The 19,258-nt window shown below is 41.7% G+C and overlaps 1 protein-coding gene across 5 annotated transcripts in view; it reads right to left on the bottom strand.

Moving 5' to 3' along the window:
* The window catches only part of LOC138749241 (EF-hand calcium-binding domain-containing protein 5-like), a 128,939-nt gene that overhangs the window by 13,356 nt on the left and 96,325 nt on the right, over nt 1-19,258 (bottom strand). For all 5 annotated transcript variants that reach the window (XM_069910364.1, XM_069910367.1, XM_069910366.1 and 2 more), the window contains exons 12-15: nt 11,883-12,169; nt 3,762-3,931; nt 2,845-3,064; nt 1,453-1,605 (exon numbers count right to left, since the gene is read on the bottom strand). In XM_069910364.1, coding sequence (XP_069766465.1) covers nt 1,453-1,605; nt 2,845-3,064; nt 3,762-3,931; nt 11,883-12,169 — 830 coding nt within the window. The remainder of the gene's footprint in view (nt 1-1,452; nt 1,606-2,844; nt 3,065-3,761; nt 3,932-11,882; nt 12,170-19,258) is intronic.

The following is a 19,258-nucleotide window of genomic DNA, read 5'->3' as shown; positions in this document are numbered from 1 at the left end:
GAGAATCTAATTTTCTTGTCAGTAAATTCCTGTTGCAGGTTTTAACTCTTGCCCTAAAGGGTCTTAGCTTGGAATCCCAGCATTCATTTCCTTTCATATTAAATTGATCACAAGGGTGTGAATCAGGTCAAACAACTGAAAAAAGTGTCATTTCAATCCAAGACAAACATTCCGTATTTTGGAAATACTGAACAAAAAAGTTTTGGTAAAATTGATGTTCAAGAGTTGCACAATAGCAGGAGACACCATAAGATTTTTTTCAGATTACCTATAGAATACTTGTTCAGAAATAGCTTGCAAGTTTTTTGTGTAAATTGTGCATCAAAATATTTCAGATTCACTTTTCTGCTGACGCTGTGAATGTTTAATACTTTTTCCAGTATAGAGAGTCTAACACCAGAAGGCATGGAGTTAAGGTGAGAGGGAAAAGATAAAAGATGATCAGAGAGGTAATTTTTTTTAAGACAGAGGATGATGGGTACACGGAATGAACTGCTAGAGGATGTTGTTGAGACAGGTACAATTACAATGTTTAAAAGACATTTAGACAGGTACATGGATAACATAGAAGGGTATGGGCTTGATGCAGGGAAATGAAACTGTCTTGGATGGACAACCTAGACTGAAGGACAGTTTGCATTTTGTACTATTCTATGACTCCCACAACTCTCTATGTTGCATTTTGGGAAAGATTTGAAGGTTTTGGAGAGGGTGAAAAGAAGATTTACGAAAATGATTTGAGGGACATGGGATTTTAGCTATGTAGATGCATCTGAGAAGCTTGGATTCTTGTTTTACAAATGAAGAAGGCTGTAAGAAGATCTGATCAAAGTATTTAAAATCAAAGGTTTTAGTGGAGGTGGCTCCCATGGGCTGACAGAGTTAAAAACTAAGGTTGTAGAATAAATGTCATTCACAAAAAAATGTGCAGAGAAATCTTTTGCCGACAGGTGATTCAAGTTTAGAATTGAACTCAATTGCAGCATTCAAAAGGGATCGGGATAATTATCTGAAATGAAAAGGAAAAATGATGAACAGTGATCTATGAACTATAGCAGAAGAGAGATTTTTTTTTTTTTAAAAAGAGAGCACCTTAAAACCTTTGAATAGTAGAATTTGGTTGAAAAATATTGGTAAGTTTGGTGTTTATTAAAGCTGCAACCTGCCTGAGGTAATTGCAATTTCACAAATTTCTAATTTATTAACATCACATTAACACCGGTACACCAGTGATATGAATAGGTTAACCAAGCAAAGTAAGTAAAATAATTGCAATAGTATAAAAAAATGTCCTTCTCTATTAAAAAATATTAGAACTGGATGCCATAATGCAATCACAAATGTTTCTTTTTAATGACAAGGTAAATTAATGGTTGTTCATTAGGTTAATAGAATAACTGAAAACATTCTGTGATTACCCATTAAAACCTTTAAAGTCAAGTGATGGAATACCTTGACAGTTGTGGGTTCAGCGAGGTAGGTGATTCCAGTCTTGATGTTTGGTGTGACGTTAAAAAGCCACATCAAAGCACCGTCAACAGCTTTGAGGATACTATTCCGAACTCGAACGTGGTGATAGGCGATACTAAATGCCTTTGCAACACCCTAGTAATCAAATTATAGCCCATGAATGTTAACTTTCCTCATAGATGTTCAATGTACAAACAGAACAAAATGAGTAAACATGCAGTTTATGCTCAAAGGTTCAATTAATGCTCTTATAATCTCCCCCAATGCAATGCTAGTGTGAATACTGGGGCTAGACATATATACAAAGTCCAACTTCTCTGTAATTCTACCACTATAAGCCTTCCATACCACTTGGGTTGTATATTCATTGAATAGCCAGGTATAGAATACAGCACATAAATTGTTTTCCAATTTGGCGACCAATCACTATGCAAATGAACAACTTGGGATATACCTCTGCTGGTTCATTATCCTTTTCCATTACGATTCCATTTCACCTCTCTTTCCTCGAGCTGGTTCATTCCTGAAGCATTCTGCCTGTAGTGCCATGTTTGAGCTGTGCAGAGTATCAGCTGATCATTCAGATGTTGGGGAAAAGCCATCATGTGCTCACTTGACAGATGTTCCAAAGGAAGAATGAAGATAAGGATACAAATGTCCTTCTTGTGGTTCTCTGATAAGGAGGATATTTCATCACTTCGTTGTTTGGCCTCAAGCAAGTTCCAGCAATGGATTTAAGTTAGAAACTTGTAATTGTTACAAAATGTAAGGGATTGGTTTCCATTCTTTTGTCAGTTGCCAATAACCTTGTATGCAATTTAACCTTTGATGCATTAATATTATTATTAATATTTTAACACTTACAAGGAGAGGAACATTGTTGTCATGATTCATTTATAGGAGGTGGGGGTTCATCATCCAGCACGTTCCCAGTAGTTTTAATTTTTGCTTCAGGTACAACATGACCATGGCCAAGATGTGGAACCAGAAAGATCCAAAGGCCCTGGCACTGAGGAATTCTCATTTAGACAATGACTACACTCATGGCATCCCAGCTCTCGAAGAAGCTCATGTTAATTTATTAGGATAAATAAATTTATTATGTCAATCAACACTTTTCAAATTGAAACCTACATTTTAATTGGTACCCCCCTATCTATCGTCATTTGTATAAGAGATGTGTGACAAATAAGGAAAAAGAAATTCATTAGAAGAAAGGTTAAAAGTGGGTAAATTTTAATAACATGCTTTTTTTTAAAATAAAATGGCTTAACTCTGCTCCCTCAGTGAAATTAACGAGTAGGGGGACTGTGAAACTTTCTGTGAAACTAATGAGTAGGGGGACTGAGGTTATCAGTTCCCTAGCGCACACACCTGATGAAAGCTGATCTCATGAGCGGCAAAAGTTTTCTCACATGTGTCTCTCAGGGTGTCCATACCCAGAACTCCAAACACTCTGTTCTGCTGATCTTTTACTGGAATCACCAGGAACGATCCTTCTGTTCTCTCACGATGACAATTCCAGAAATGAACTTTGCCGTGATCCTGAACTCTGTAGATGTGCAGAGGTTTTCCTTCATCTATTGCACCAAAGCTAGCAGATAAAACAGCAAATAAACAGAGAGAAAAGGTGATGACCATCTACGAAATCGCTTGTCAAATTGTCATCATGGGAATCTAAAGTAAACTTTGAAGCCCTGTGATGTGCTGAGGTAGCACAAAACTCAACAGACAGGCTTTATTCCAGTAAAAATGGCTTCCTGTGTGACTGGCTCAGGAGGGGCCAGCTCAGGTTCACATTCAGGTTGGCTAATTGGAGTCAGCCCCTTAGCTGGTCTCCCTGCAGGTGCAGAGATCGCCCCCTGCAGTAGGCTGGTTGTCGTATCACCACAAGCACTTAAAGTCAGAAGAAAACCAGTTAGAATTTAGTTTGCCTTAGAATTTTGTTTCCAATGCAACTTAACAAAAGGAGCACCTCTTGATTTCTGGAAAAAAAAAAGCAGATAGTGCTAGAAATTCTCAAATCAGGCAGCATCTATGCAGAGAGAAACAGTTAGTGGAGTGGTATTCACCAGAAAAAAAATGTGAGGAGGTCTCAATGAAAATGATTTATTTGTTGAAAGGCTGGATACAAGGTAATTATTTTACCTGACAGAGACTAGAAGGGCCAAAGGGTCTGTGTTCTGTGCTGTAGTGGTCTATGGTTGAATAAGTTTTATGTAAAACATACAAACCAAAAACTAGTATACATACTAGTCTGAATATTACTGCTTGTGAATATTAACACATACCTTACACCCATGTCTCTGTAGAGTGCCTGATTCAGAACAAATGGAGCATCTTCCAAAGTGCAAGCCACATAGTGTAAGAAGTATTCACCCCTCTCCGGCCTGTGATAATTATGCCTCAACAGGGCAATGGAAGAACTTATTTTCTTATTCCCACCATGTGCTTCTGAATCCTATCACAGAAAACTCCCATTACAATGCTAGAAAGAGACAGTCACCGTTTGCCCATTTTCTAAAGTCCACAAATGCTAATCTTTACAGAATTTCCACAAAAATTTGCCCAAATTAAACTCTGGTGGATTTTTTTCTGAATAACAAGTAAACCAACCCAGAAAATTAGTGAGGAAATAATAGACTGTGATTGAAACTCTTATCGATGTGTTCCAAATGCAATCAAGAGGAAATGTTTCAGCTGTTAGGTAAAGTAAAACTAAAATTAAAGTTTTCCCCCAATTAATTTTCCTTATAAATTTAAGGTCTGTGTGCACTTTTATAATAAATACTAATCAGCAGAAAAATAATTCCAATGTTCTTACACTCACTGTGATTAGAGCAATTTTTCCCATTTAGTCCATATTTGTAAGGAATCTCAGCAGACCACTCTTAATTAACTGTTGGTTGCCAGAAGGAATAATCAAGAGAGACAACATGTTGCATTTAAAGAGTGGTCTTTTACTAAACATTTTAAGTGCATCACTGTTTCTGGTTATGGCCAAGCAGAGGTCAGATGTAATTGAAATGCCAAATGGAAAAGCAAGAACTGATGGTTGAAGCTTCTGTAATTGCTGGTTGGATGGAATCACATTGGATCAGCAGAAAGGACAGGAGTTTGCAGTGTGACACAATGGGTTAATTAAATATATGCTTATAAAAAGGATTAGAATTGGGTTAGCTGTTAGGTTGGATGCATTTTACAGACAGAACGATGCCTTGCAAAGTTCTGAGGGCAGGTGCAAACAGAAGGTGACCTGCTAAATACCCACTAAATTGCCTGGTTCAGTCCATGTTATTTGACATTGCTCAGAACAAGCTTAATGACAAGAGCAGGATGAAAACCACTTGAAGGAATAAAGTACTGGTAAGAAACAAACCAGAACCACGGAGAGGAAGTGCAAGTTTGAAATGGGGCAATAGTTGATCAGGGCTGATTGTTTCACAAGTAGGTGATCAAGGCACCTCTAAATGGTGAAAAACAGTATCTGGAGAAGGGAACAACAAATTGATGAAAAGTGCAAAGCAAAATGATGCAGAACAACTTCTCCTGCATCCTGCTGCAGCTCCTTACAACCCGAGTGAGGGAACTGGAGCAGGAATTGGATGAACTGTGGATCTGGAGGGAAGCAGAGGTATGGCAGAAAGGAGTGTCAGGGAGGTGGTCACCCCTATAATTCAGGTAGCTGGGTAGCTGTCAGGAGAGGGAAGGGGAAGATGCAGTGTTGCCATTCCCATCAACAACAGGTATACCATTTTGGATACTGTTGATGGGGACCTACGAGAGACAGTTGAGGTGGTCATGTATCCGGTGCAGAGGCAAGCCCCCCAGCTCAGAAGGTAAGTGGGGAGAAGAGAAGATCAATAGTGATTGGGGAACTCATTGGTTACACAAGTGGATCGAAGGTTTGCTGGACAAGATCGAGGATCCCAGATAGTATGTTGCCTCCCAGGGGCCAGGGTCAGGGACATCTCCAATTAAGTACACATCATTCTGGAGAGGGAGGGGACCAATGACATGGATAGAAGTGGGAATGAGGTCTTGAAGGAAGAATATTAGGGGAGAAATTAAAAAACAGGACCTTAAGGGTGGTAATCTCAGGATTGCTGCCTGTGTCATAAGCTAGAGAGGGTAGGAATAGGAAGATGTGGTGGATGAATGAATGGCGAAAGAGTTGGTCCAGGGGTTCAGATTTGTGGATCATTGAGAACTCTTCTGGGGAAGGTCTGACCTCTACAAAAAGGATGGGCTGCACCTGAACGAGAGGGGGAACCAATATCCTGGCAGGCAGGTTTGCTAGATCGGTTGGGGAGGGCTTAAACTAGTTTGGTGGGGGGTGGAATTCAGAATGAGAGTACAGAGATTAGGGTAGAATGATAACTAGATTTGAAGGGAGAGAGGAATCAGATTTTTAAAATTAATGAAGGAGAGGGGGTAGTAAAAGTAGATGGTAATCAAAGGAGTGAATATGGGGGACAATTTCTCAAGTGTATATATTTCAATGCAAAGTACATGGTAAGCAAGGTGGATGAGCTTAGACCATGGATTGACACATGGAAATATGATATTGTAGCCATCAGTGAAACTCAGTTGCAGGAACGGCATGATTGGCAGTGAAATGTTCCAGGATTCTATTGCTTTAGGTGTGATAGAACAGCAGGTATAAAAGGTGGAGGAGTCATGGTGCTTGTTGGAGAGAAGACATCACAGCAGTGCTATGGTAGGATAGATTGGAGGGCTCGTCCAGTGAAGTTATTTGGGTGAAGTAAGAAATGGGGATGAATTATAGACCCCCCCCCCTCCCCCCGTGGATAGAGGGAATTAGAGGAGCAAATATATAAGGAGATAGCATATATATATGTAGTAAACATAAAGTGGTGATTATAGGAGATTTTAACTTCCCACACATTGGCTGGGATGGCCATACTGTAAAACGGCTGGATGGATTGGAATTTGTCAAATGTGTTCAAGGAAAGTTTTCAAAATCAATACATAGAAGAACTGACTCAATAGGGGGCAGTATTGGATCTCCTATTGGGAACAAAAGATCAGATGACAGAGGTTTGTGTTGAGGAACACTTTAGATTAGAATAAGGCTAATTACAAGCAGATGCAAAAGGATTTAGAGGGTGTGGATTGGAATCATTTATTTTCTAAGAAGGATACAACAGATAAATGGAGGATATTCAAAGGGGAAATTTTGAGAGTATAGAGTTGGTATGTCCAATGTGAGGATTAAAGAAATGGTTAGAAAATGTAGGGACCCATGGTTTTCAAGGGATATTGGTAATTTGGTTGGAAGAGGGATGTATACAATAGGTTTCAACAGCAGGGAATAAATGAGGCACTTGAGGAATATAAAGAGTGCAAAAAAATCTTAAGAAGAATAAATAAAAGCTAAAAGGAGATATTAGGTTGCTTTAGCAGGCAAGGTAAAAATTAATCCAAAGGGTTGCTACAGATACATTAAAAGTAAAAGAATAGTGAGGGATAAAATTGGGCCCCTTGAGGATCAGAGAGGTGGGCTATGTGAGGGGTCAGAAGAGATGGGGAAATTTTAAATGATTCTTTTTCTTTTTCAATGTTCACTAAAATAAGGAATATTGAGTCAGGTAAAGTAAGGAAAACTAGTAGTGAGGTCATGGAAAATATACAAATTAATGAGGAGGATCGTTCATGTTGTTCTACTATTTAAAAAAGAATCTAAAAGTAAGCCAGATAATTTTAGGCCGATAAATGTAACATCCATGGTAAGTAAATTAATGGAGAGTGGGTGTGGTGACCCACTTACCAGCAAATGAACCAACTACCAAAATAGCAGATGTGCTGTGGAAAATACAAGAAATTGACTGGTATCCAACACAGGTTTTTAATCTGGGCTGATGACATCAATTCCTGTCCATGTGACAAAAGCAGTGATGTATATAAGCCCAGCATGCAAGCCTAGAAGAGTCAGTCTTGCACTAGACTCCACAGTAACTCAGTATGGAATACTTTACTACACTAGTGACCTGCCCCAAAAATGTGGAAAATTTTTGTTTAAGATATGTTGTGGCTCTGAAGCTTCTAATGTTTTAGATTTCACAGTCATGTGAATGGTTTTACCAAGCACAAGCCCAATTCTAGTTGAGGCAGATAATATTTGATTCTATGTGGTACTATTATGTAGTAAGGGCCCTAAATCAAGAGATGGTATGCTGAGTTTCTGAGTTTCTACATCAGCCTTTGGAGGAGGGTAAATATATGGTGCTCAAGAGTCTGCCCATCCATATGTTTGGCCTCTCATGATGTGAGTGAGTAGTCTATTTACTTCACTTGGATGGCTTGGGGAACAGGACCCCTTCTGTGCCTATGACTGAAATGCACTAGTGGAAGGATATGTGCCCTATCTCATTCATGTTCAAGTAGATTTTTTTTGAGCAGTTGTCAGAAGATATCCAAATACTGCTGGCTGATGAGGATTTCAGTGACCCACAGAGAGTTGTGACCTGTGCTGATGTTCCATAGTGGGCTAAGCAAGAAAGTGTGACATCTGTAGGACAAGTCACCAGATCTTGCTCACAGCAGCAGGACTGCAATTCCAACATTAGACCAATACCAGGGTTGATTAAATCTGTTATGTGGCCAGGAGACATCAAGACAAAGGTAGTATCCACTGGTGTTTCTACCATTAACGATGGAGTGCAGTATTTCATCTGTGTGTTTTAGGGAAATGCTGGGGCCAGCTGTTACTAATGGCTGTGGTAGTTGGCCATTGAGACAGCATTTAATGTGTTTGGGGTAGACATTGTGCTGGTGTTTCTTGGTGGATACGGGCTGAGATCAGTGTGCTTCCCACTTTGGGGTGTGACACATAACAGAAAACCTGGGCCATCATTTGAAAGCTGCAAATGGCAGCTTTATCCACACATTTGGAAAGTGTAGGATTCCACTTCAGTTTGGTGATACTATTCATGTAGACATTCACATTGGCTGCGGTCGCACAATTGCTACTGAGAGCTGATTTTCTCAGAGCACATGGCCTGCTGGTTGATCTAGACGGATGAAGGCTTGTTCACATCAACATTTTCAAGGCCTTCACCCTAGATGAGGCCAAGCTGCCAGCCCTATATTTAGATTTTGTTTCTCTTTCAGAGAATGAATTTGTCAGATTGTTGGTGAAATTCCCTGCAATGATTATGCTGCAATTCACATTGGGGATGCCAAAACATTGGGCAGAGCACCACATACCAACCAAAAGGCCACCTCTGCATGCCTGAGCTTGCAGTCTCCCTCCAGATAAACTTTGTACAATCAAAGAGGAGTTTGAAAGGATGGAGGACATGGGTATTATACAATGGTCTGATAGCTCCTGGGCCTCCCTGTTCCACATGGTACCCAAGGCCTCAGGTAGATGGTGACCCTGCAGTGGTTACTGTACCGGATCGCTACCCTTTACCACATTTATAGGACTTTGCGACCAACCTGTAGGGAGTGTGCAACTTTTCCATGGTCCACCTGGATGACATTCCAAAAAAATGGCTATTATTACACCCTTTAATGTGTAAATTCAGAAGGATGCCTTTTGGGCTCAAGAATGCTGCACAGACTTTCCAATATTTAATGGACAGAGTGGGGCATGATCTCGACTACCTTCATATACCTAAACAACATACTTTTTGCTAGCCGCAGTCGTCAGGAACATCTGGCCCACCTGCGCAAGCTTTTCACTTGTTTGAATGAATTTGGGCTGACCATCAACCTGGTCAAGTGTCAATTCGGGTTATCGACTATCAACTTTCCGGGCCATAGAATTGACAAACTTGGAGCAAAGCCACTACCAGCAAAGGTCAAGGCGATCTGGGCGTTCACTAAGCCCAGACAGTTAAAGGTCTCCAGGAGTTTGTTGGAATAGTGAACTTCTGTCATAGGTTTCTACCGTCAATGGCTTGCCCTGGTGTCAGGCAAAGCAAGGGATGTCACTTGGGATGAAGAATCGTCTGCAGTATTCAAGGAAGCACTGGCTAATGCTGCACTGCTGGTCCACCCAAGAATGGATGTCCTGACAGTGGATGCATCCAGGACAGCAGTAGGAGGGATACTTGAACAATATATTGATGGGCATTTGAAACCATTGGCTTTCAAGAACAGCACTTTTGAGCAAGAATTGTTGACACTGTATCTAGCTATAAGACATTTCAGGTTCTTTCTAGAAGATGGCTTTTACAGAACATAAGTCGCTTACATTTGCTTTAACTAAGGTATCAGATCCATCGTTGGCTCATCAACAGATATTTATCATGTATTTCTGCATCACAGCAGGCCATCAAACACATCTCAGGAAAGGTCAACGTAGTGGCAGATGCGCTATCTCGCACGGCCATGCAATCCATCCAGACCTTAGCCCAAGGGGTGGACTACATTGAGTTCGCAAAAATGCAACAGGCAGATTAAGCAATTCCACATTACTGAACCAGAGACTTGAACCTGCAGCTGGAAGAAATACCAGTAGGCCCAGTGGAGCTCAAACTCCTGAGATGTATCTACAGGTCATCCTTGCCCAATTGTTCCGGTGGCCTGGAGGCGGCAGGTATTTGATGCAGTATACAGGTTGACACATCCATCGATCAGAATGACTGTCTGGATGGTAGCCAACAGGTTTGTGTGGCATGGCCTTCGAAAACAGGTCAGCAGTCATCGCCAGACATCCAAAGTCCAGCAACACACAAAAACCCCATTACAATCTTTTGAGCTGACATATCGGAGGTTTGACCATGTATACGTGGACATTATAGGCCCTCTGCCAGTGTCACACGGTTCCTGTTTTCTTTTCACTATAATGGATCAGATCATGTGGTGGCCAGAGGAAGTTTCACTGGCAGAAATGACTACCGACACCTGCACCAGGGCCTTCATTTCTGCCAGGATAGCACGTTTTGGTCTGCCAGCACACATCACATCTGACAGGTGTCCAATTCACATCAAACCTGTGGTTAACAATAGCCACCCTGCTTGGAATCAAGTTGAACAATCCAACGGAGTAGAAGAAAGGTTCCACAGGCATTTGAAATTGGTCCTTATGGCACATCTGCAGGGACCTAATTGGGTTGACGAATTGATGTGGATACTCTTGGGAATATGAATGGCATCTAAGGATAATATAGGTGCCTCATTGGCAGAAGTGGTCTACAGCGCACCCCTGATATTTCCAGGAGAATTTGTATCAGACTCATGAGGACAGGAGATGCCTGGAGTAGTCCTAAGCAAGCTCTGCAAGAAGCTCAGTTCTTTTGGACCCATACCAACATCCCAACGTGGTCAGGCCAGGTCCTATATACCCCAGAACTTCCAGGACTGCAAGTATATTTTCATACAGAGAGGAGCATACTGAGCACTATTCCAGCATCTGTATGAGGGTCCCTAAGACTCAATGGTTTGATGTACATTTTGGACATTGGAGGTAAAGAGGAAGCTTTTGCAAAAACAAAAAAAGTAGTTGTTTTAGAATGTGGAAATGCGCAATAATCATTGCACTTCAAAATCTTAATGCAAATTAATTAATGGGGTCCATCCTCTAATTTTAGAACTCTGGCCACAAAAGACAGAAGGAGAAAGTTATCATGTTATGACTTATATGGATGCAAGGTGAAGAGGGAAGTAAGATAATTAGAAAATGAATGAATTCACAGAACAATAAAGAAGTACAAATGCACTTTCAAAAAGATGAATATACAGTAAAACTTCCCCAGTATCTGGCACCTATGGGGATTGGTAGATGCCAGATAAGTGAATTTGCTGATTGTTTGAGATTGCGTGGCAAACCGATCACTAGGGGTGCCAATTTTAAACTTTTATATTTTTGACCTATTTATTTTCCAGTTTTATGCCAGTTGCTTGAGGCTGCCAATCACTTGAATTCTAGATAAATGGGTTTTACTGCATGTATTTAAAATAGAATCATCTTCAGGGCCACGGGGAAAGAGTATGTGAGTGGGGTAAACTTAACTTTAAAATTAGACACAGCATGGTAATAGGCCCTTCCGGCCCACGAGCCCGTACCGCCCAAATACCCCAATTAACGTATAACCTGCATACATTTTGGAGGGTGCAAAGAAATGGGAGCACCTGGAGAAACCCACGCAGACTTGAGAAGAAGTACATACTCCTTACAGACAGTCTTGGATTCAAACCTGGGCTGCTAGCACAATAAAATAGCATTGTGCTACTGCTACCCCAACGGTGCACATACCCCAACTTATTTGGAAAGCTCTTTCACAGAGCAAGCAAATGCACACCGGACTCAATGTTATCTGATTCTGGTCGTGAGTGAGTCACTGCAGATACATTTTGTAAAGTATTTGAAGTTTAAGAAGCTAAGTTACTTATAAATATAAAGACTATAAGTGACAATAAGTGCTATACTTCTTTCCTACCTTATAAAGAGTTTGGAAAACAGATTTATAAACTGCTTCCATACTAGAGCTAGAGGTTGCAGCTGCTCGCTTGATGTCTTGAAACCACTTTCTCCTGGCTCTATGCCGTGCTCTCTCTATGCAACCCTGTTCAGTTCTGGCTGTGAGATATGTCACTAGATTCTCAAAATCATCTTCTTTGCCAGAGATTTCGGCAATGATTGTTTCAATGTATACATTGAACTCTGACTTCATCAGAGTGGGATTGTCTGAATAGTACTTGCGGTAGAGTTTCAGCTTGTGATGGGCTGTGGAAACAAAATGCATAGCACTGAAGATGAGAAAGAAAGTGATTTTCACTTATATTCCATGTGATGCAAACATAAAGGAGTTAGCATAATAGAAGAAACTTCAGCATCAGAAACTTTTCAGCAGGTGTAAAAGAAGTTGGACACAGCAGCTGTTTGTCACTGATGGAGCTTTTTAGTGTGACAAACCTTCTGGGGTCATAGTGTATGCTCCTAATGATCATCATCTCATGTAGTTATGGAATCCTACACAGACATCATGGAAACAGACTCCCATGCAGCTGAGTTTGTGTAGATCAGCAAGCATCCATTTCTACTTTAATGCTAACCTTATTAATTTTTTATTCTCCTAACATTCTATCACTCACCTGCACACCAGGGACAATTTACAGTGGTCAATTAATCTTCCAAACTCCATCTTGATAATATAGGAGGAAACCCATAGTGTCACAGGGAGAACATGCAAATTCCACACACACAACGCCAGAGGTCAGGATTAAACCCATGCTGCTGCAGTTTAAGTTGTGCTTCAAGGCAGCATGTAAACATGTATCTGCAGTGACTCACTCACGACCAGAATCAGATAACATTGAATCCGGTGTGCATTTGCTTGCTCTGTGAAAGAGCTTTCCAAATAAGTTGGGGTATGTGCACCGTTGGGGTAGCAGTAGCACAATTACAGAATAGTGTAACCACAATTCCAGGAGAGCGAGTGGTATTTAGTCAAAACCTCCACCTGATTTGTATATTTTGAAATGTTATTTTTCTTGTTTCTTTCTTGCAATGATCTAGTGACTAAAGACCATCCAAAATAGCTCTGTCTTACAGCTATCAAAAGCCATCCTCAATCATGAGTTAACTAATCTCAGTCAGAACAAAGGTTGCGATACTCATGTTGAAATAAACTTTCTTGAACTACAAATAATCAACAAGATTATCTGTGCTTGGCCAACTGGTAAATTCATAGGACGGGGCATTAAGGTTTGTCCTTTTCTATTCAGACTGATTTCGATTCAGATCCTAGGCTTAATTCCTAGTCTGCTCGCAATTAAGTGAGAGAGAGGTCAAGGTACTAAATGCCCCCTCAGTGTTTCATGTGTTCGAGTGGAAATTGAAAGGCTCTGGAATTTTTCTCCTGACTGCTATTCTGCACTCTGAACAGTGTCAGCAACAGATTCAGGTGAGATGAGCCAAAATGGACTCATAAGTTGCCAAATGGATGAAGTGTTGTAGGATACTGTGCCAGTGAAACCCTCAGAAAAGAAATAGCAGAAGAGATACCAACATAAAGAAATCAACAGAACAATGGATCTTTTACATTTAAGAGCCCTCAAAATAGAAAATATATGATGAAAAAATAATTCAGTATCTACATTATAGCCCTTAACAATAAGTTCATTTGAAAAGCTTAATTCAGATAAATAAGTTTGCAGATAACACGAAAATTGATGGTATGGTGGAAAGTGAAGATGGTTGGATAAGATTACCACACTCTAAATGAACTGGGAAAGTGAGTCAAGGAATGGGCATATTGAATTTAACCTCTTCAAGTGTGAATGCTGCTTTAGTAGATTAAATCAGGGCAGGAGATAGCACTAGCACTCTGGGGAGTGTGGTACAGCTTTGAGACTTGGGGGTACAAGTATATAGTTCCATGAATGTGGCAACACAGATAATCAGTGAAGAAGGCATTTAGAACACTTGCATCAGCCAGGGTGTTGAGTACAGGTGCAGAGACATCATGTTGCAACTATACAGGACATCACGGACATGATGGGCTGAAGGGCCTGTTTCCATTCTGTTGAAGTCTGACTCAAAATCCATGTTGCTCCAGTCCTCCCAATAACAAGCGCCATAAGGACAAGACAGCAACAACACAGCCAGTGGCAGACAGGTATACCTCTAACAGCAATTAATGGATTTAACTGTGGATAGTGGAAGCAAGTGGCCAATTAACCTCTAGTGATCATGAGTCTCATTAACTTCACTGTTATCCAAATGGAGTCATAGATTTATACAGCATGGAAACAGGGCTATGGACCAAATTTGTCCACGCCAATGAAGTTGCCTTACCCGAGTTAGTTCCATTTATCTGTTTTTGTCCCATATCCCTCCAAACATTTTCCATCTATGTACCTGTCTAAATTTCTTTTAACATAATTGTAACAGCCTCTACCACTTCCTCTGGCAGCTTGTTCCACATACACACCAAGTTTTAGATGACCCTATCCTGTGAAAAAGACTATCAACATTCACCTTATCTGTATTCCTCATGACTCGTATAGACCTTTATCATTTCTGTCTCCTATGCTCCAGGGGAAGAGGTCCAAGCCTATCCAGCCTTTCCTCATAACACGTGCACAAATTCACATGATGTCCTTGTGAATCTTTTCTGCACCCTTTCTAGATGAATGATATTCTTCACAGAACTGTGCATAATATTCCAAGTGAGGTCTCATCATCAACCTGTCCAATTGCTATAGGATGTCTCAACTCTTGCACTCAATACCCTGACCAATGAAAGCAAGTGGACCAAATGCCTTCTTCATCACCCTGACTAACTGTGTCACCACTCTCCGGGAACAATTTATCTGTAGTTCCAGGTTTCTGTTCTGCAACCCTCTCCAGGGCCCTGCTACTTACTGTGCAACTCCTGCCCCAGTTTCACTTCCCATAAAACAACACATTGCTCTTGTCTAACTTAAATTTCAAACAGACATTGTCTTTTATAAAACAATGCATCTATTGGGATTTCAGGGATAAGGTCGTTATTGACTCATAAGCTTCCTTAAAGCAGAGAGTCTGGGAATTGCAGCCATTGAGTAATACAGCGGAGACTGGAACTAAATTATTTCAAAGTCTGCGATAAAACAATTGCAGGAATGTACGTCACATCCCATTTGCCCATATTCTTATAATTGAGTAAAGCCTTGATAGTCTTCTGGATTTCAAATGCATTCAAAAACCCTAGTGTCCACAAATTCTCACAGTGATTCTGAATCTCTGGAAACCCCTTGGGATTGACACAAAGGGAAAAAAAAACACCTGCTTTTTGCCCAGCAGACAGATGACAGCTGGCAATCTGCTACGCCACTGACAGACATTGAAGAGTGGGGAGAGAGCACAGACAGCAACAATATTTCTCAGAAAAGTTTTAAACTTCAAACGACTAAATGTTTATCATTTTTTAGTGAACAGAATTCCGGGAATCTTCAAAGAAGGCATGATGGTCTTTTGTTGATGGTGGGGCACTGTTTTTCAAACAAAAATAAACACAATCCCATTTTCTTGGACTCAAGATACTAAATGTTGTTCAATATGCTCAGGACCTCTGACGGTGCTGCTCTGAGCTTTCCCAGAAGGGAGTGCACAAGAATTGCTCAAAGTGGGAAGCTATTTCCTCTCTCTTGAAAACAGTTGGAGGCAAGGCCATAGTCAACAAGTGAGCACATGATATTACAGCCCGGATTCTCCAGACACTATCAACAACACTGGTGCACTTGGAGTCCCTGCTCCTAACTTGCAAAATAAAACCTCTTATAATAATCAGATTTTTAACTTGGCCCCTGAAAAGTGGAATATGTCCAATTTGCACATTTGCTGTCTGGGAATTGAAGGATGATGGGGAGGTCACTGAATGGAAATCTGTCATGCAACTTTATCTCATTTCTCTTTCCTTAATATTAAAGCGGTGAAGTCAGTCTGGCTAAGATTGGGTAATGAAAAGCCAGAAAACCCCAGCTCAAATGGTTCTGTTGGTTAATGCATTAAGCAAAGAAGGTCTCGTGTATTGCTAGCCTTTAATATTTTGCTACCTCAATGGACATTTCTATTATTTGATGGGAGCAGGCCTTTAAAATCGAGGCTGAGGCGCTCAAAAGGTTTGGTAGCTTTTATCAGGGTGGCTTTGTCTGACCGGTAAAATTGCGGTTTGCATTCTGCACAGACGGGGCAGCTCTTGTTCACTGATCTCACTTCCTCTACCGAAAATGGGAGGTTTTGGGTTTTAATGAAGTGAAACAGTCTAGTGACCCCCGGGTGGCCCAGCTCATTGTGCAAGCTCAGCAACTGGGATGTGTGGTTAAGGATGGCACAAGCGCCTCTGGACAGCGCGTCCAGGGGCTTGTTGAGTCTCCCGGGGCAGTATAGAATGCCATAGTTAAATGTAGATAATTCTATCCACCAGCGCAGAATTTTGTCGTTCTTAATTCTCCCCCTGTTCTGGTTATCGAACATAAAAGCCACAGACCGTTGGTCCGTGACGAGAGTGAAGTGTTTTCATGCCAGATAATGTCATCAGTCCCTTACTGCTTCCACAATGGTTAGGGCCTCCTTCTCTACTGCTGAGTGTCTTACCTCTGACCCCTGTAGGGTTAGTGAGAAAAAGGCCACCAGTCATCCGTCTTGGTTTAGGGTGGCTGCCAGAGCCACATCGGATGCATCTGTTTCTACTTGAAACGGGATCGACTCATCTATGCACCGCATGGTAGCTTTAGCGATATGGTCCCTAATGTCCCTAAATGCTCTGGTGGCTACTGGGCACAGAAAACGGAGGCTTTTATAAGTGTCAGCGTAGTTGGGGACCCATTGGGCATAGTAAGCGAACAGTCCCAAACACCTTTTTAGTACTTTAAGCGTGTGTGGCACTGGGAGGTCTAGGAGAGGGGGTGTACGGGCTGGATCTGGGCTGATTTCCCCGTTCTGCACTATGTAGCCCAGGATTGGAACTTCCTGGCGCTAAAGATGCATTTGTCCCTGATATATGTTAGGGCTGCCTGGAAGAAGCATTTTAAATTCGTGTCCTGATCCTCTTGAGTGTGGCCAGAGATTGTCATGTTGTCTAAGTAGGGGAACAGCACTTTCAGTTGGAACTCATCTACTATTCGGACCATTTCTCTCTGAAACAGGGACACTCCATTGGTGACACCAAAGGGGAGTCGCAGAAATTGATACAGCCTACCGTCTGCCTCAAATGCCGTGTAAATGTGATCGCTGTTTCTAATGGGCAGTTGGTGTTATGCTGCCTTCAGGTCTATGGTGGAGAACACCTTATACTGCGCAATGTTGTTGACCATGTCTGCTATGCGTGGCAGGAGGTAGGCATCTAGTTGTGTAAATTTGTTGATTGTCTGGCTGTAATCCACTACCATGTGCAGTTTTTCTCCTGACTTTACTACAACCACCTGGGGTCTCCAGGGGCTGGTGCTCTGCTCTATGATGCCCTCCTGTAGTGGCCTGCGGACCTCTGTCCTAATGAATGCTCTGTCCCTCAGGCTGTACCTCCTGCTCTTTGTAGCTATTGGTGTGCATTCTGGGGTCAGGTGTGTGAACAGCGGAGGGGGGTGTTAGGAATTAAAGTACCTTTAAAGAAATTGCTCGAGACAAAAATTGAGAACAAAGAACATTTATTACTACAACAATGCAAAGTTGGGTGCTTCCCCTTACCCTGGGAATACACACACACACTGGGGCTCACCCAACTTTTATACAGTTGATTTCAGTGTAGGAATACCCTCCCCCTTACATTCTTCTGCCTCCTGCTGGAGAGGTTTGGCATTAGGCAATCCTGCCTGCCTACGTGCAATTTCAGTATACTTGGAGAACCAGGGGGGGTTATCCTGTCGGTGTCCCTTCATGTCATTGTCCTTATTCACACCTTCCTGATTCTCGGGGCTACAGTCTCTTGATATGCAGAGTTGACTCATTCTATCTAGGGTTGGCTAATTTCATATGTATAAATCTGTGTATGGTTAGCTAATTAGAAATGTATGACTTGGTACTTCTGTCCAGGGCTAGGAGACCCTTATCTGATCCAGACTACCTCAACTTCCTACATTCTATTGTACCTTACCATTCCTTATCTTAGTCCTATGGTCTTGTCACAAAGGATAGAAGATTCTTATGTTAATCGTGCTGACTCTGCTTTCCTGCATCCTAAGCCCCAAACTTATCCTGTTTGAACTGGTTTCAGCCATTTTACTGATGAACTTTAGTTTCTTCCATGTTCATAATTTTAGATCAATTTTCCCATCTCTCACAATCCTCACTTTTCTTTTAGATCAGTAATACTGATCTTTCACCATGATCAGTGTTACTGATCTTTGGTTACTAGTGTCAGTGTGACTGATCCCCCACCCCCTCTCCTCACTTTTCTTTTAGATCAGTAACACTGATCTTTCAAGTGTAAGGTGTAGTTTTACCCAGCTGGTCAATAACCGAATTGTAATGTCTGTGTAAAGTCTTTAGGTAGGGGAGCACCATGAAGGTCAGGGGAGTGAGTCCAGCTGCTTATTAGGGTTTGGAGTATCAGGCTCCAGTTCTCAGTAAAGAGTCTAGTCCATCCCATACGTTGAAATATTGAAGCAGTGTCTTTGAAGCACACGACCTTTGTTAAGTGTTGTCCCGACGAAGTCTGTGAGAGGCGCTGCCTTCAGCAGCGAACAAGTAGCAGTCTATGAGAAGCGCTGCCTTCAGCAGCGAACGAGTAGCAGTCTATGAGAAGCGCTGCCTTCAGCAGCGAACGAGTCGCAGTCTATGAGAAGCGCTGCCTTCAGCAGCGAACGAGTAGCAGTCTATGAGAAGCGCTGCCTTCAGCAGCGAACGAGTAGCAGTAGTCAGGCGGTTCCGTTTGATTGTGGCTCGTATCTGATGTCCTCTTCAGCCCCGAACCCTAGGGCCACCGATCTCCGAAGGCTGTTTGGAGCCTGATATTAAAGTGTCAAGCAGCTCACGTTGTTGGAAACTGGTGCTCCCTTTCATGGGGTGATGAAAAGTGACCAAGCAGGGGGGATTGTTTCTTGTGATTTAACTGTGTGTTGCAGCTTGTCTGCTAACATTAGCATATATATCATTGAACTTGTGAGTTGCAGCCTGTCTGTGTACATTAGCATATGTATTAACTCTCTCTCTCTCTGTTACATGTACAATGCTGACTACCATTCTGTCTGTCTTTGTCCCACCATGTCCTTTGTGAGGATTTTGACACCCTGCACTCTACTTCGCTCCTTTCCACGTTATATAACCACCAGATGAGCAGCAGCTCCCTGAAAACAGGTGTTCCCCTTCAGGGATGATCAGAGAGAGAGAGCC

This window comes from Narcine bancroftii, chromosome 14 (assembly GCF_036971445.1).
Source record: "Narcine bancroftii isolate sNarBan1 chromosome 14, sNarBan1.hap1, whole genome shotgun sequence".
NCBI classification, from domain to species: Eukaryota; Metazoa; Chordata; class Chondrichthyes; order Torpediniformes; family Narcinidae; genus Narcine; species Narcine bancroftii.
Note: the sequence above shows the minus strand (reverse complement) of the source record. Positions and strands in the feature narration are given on the sequence as shown.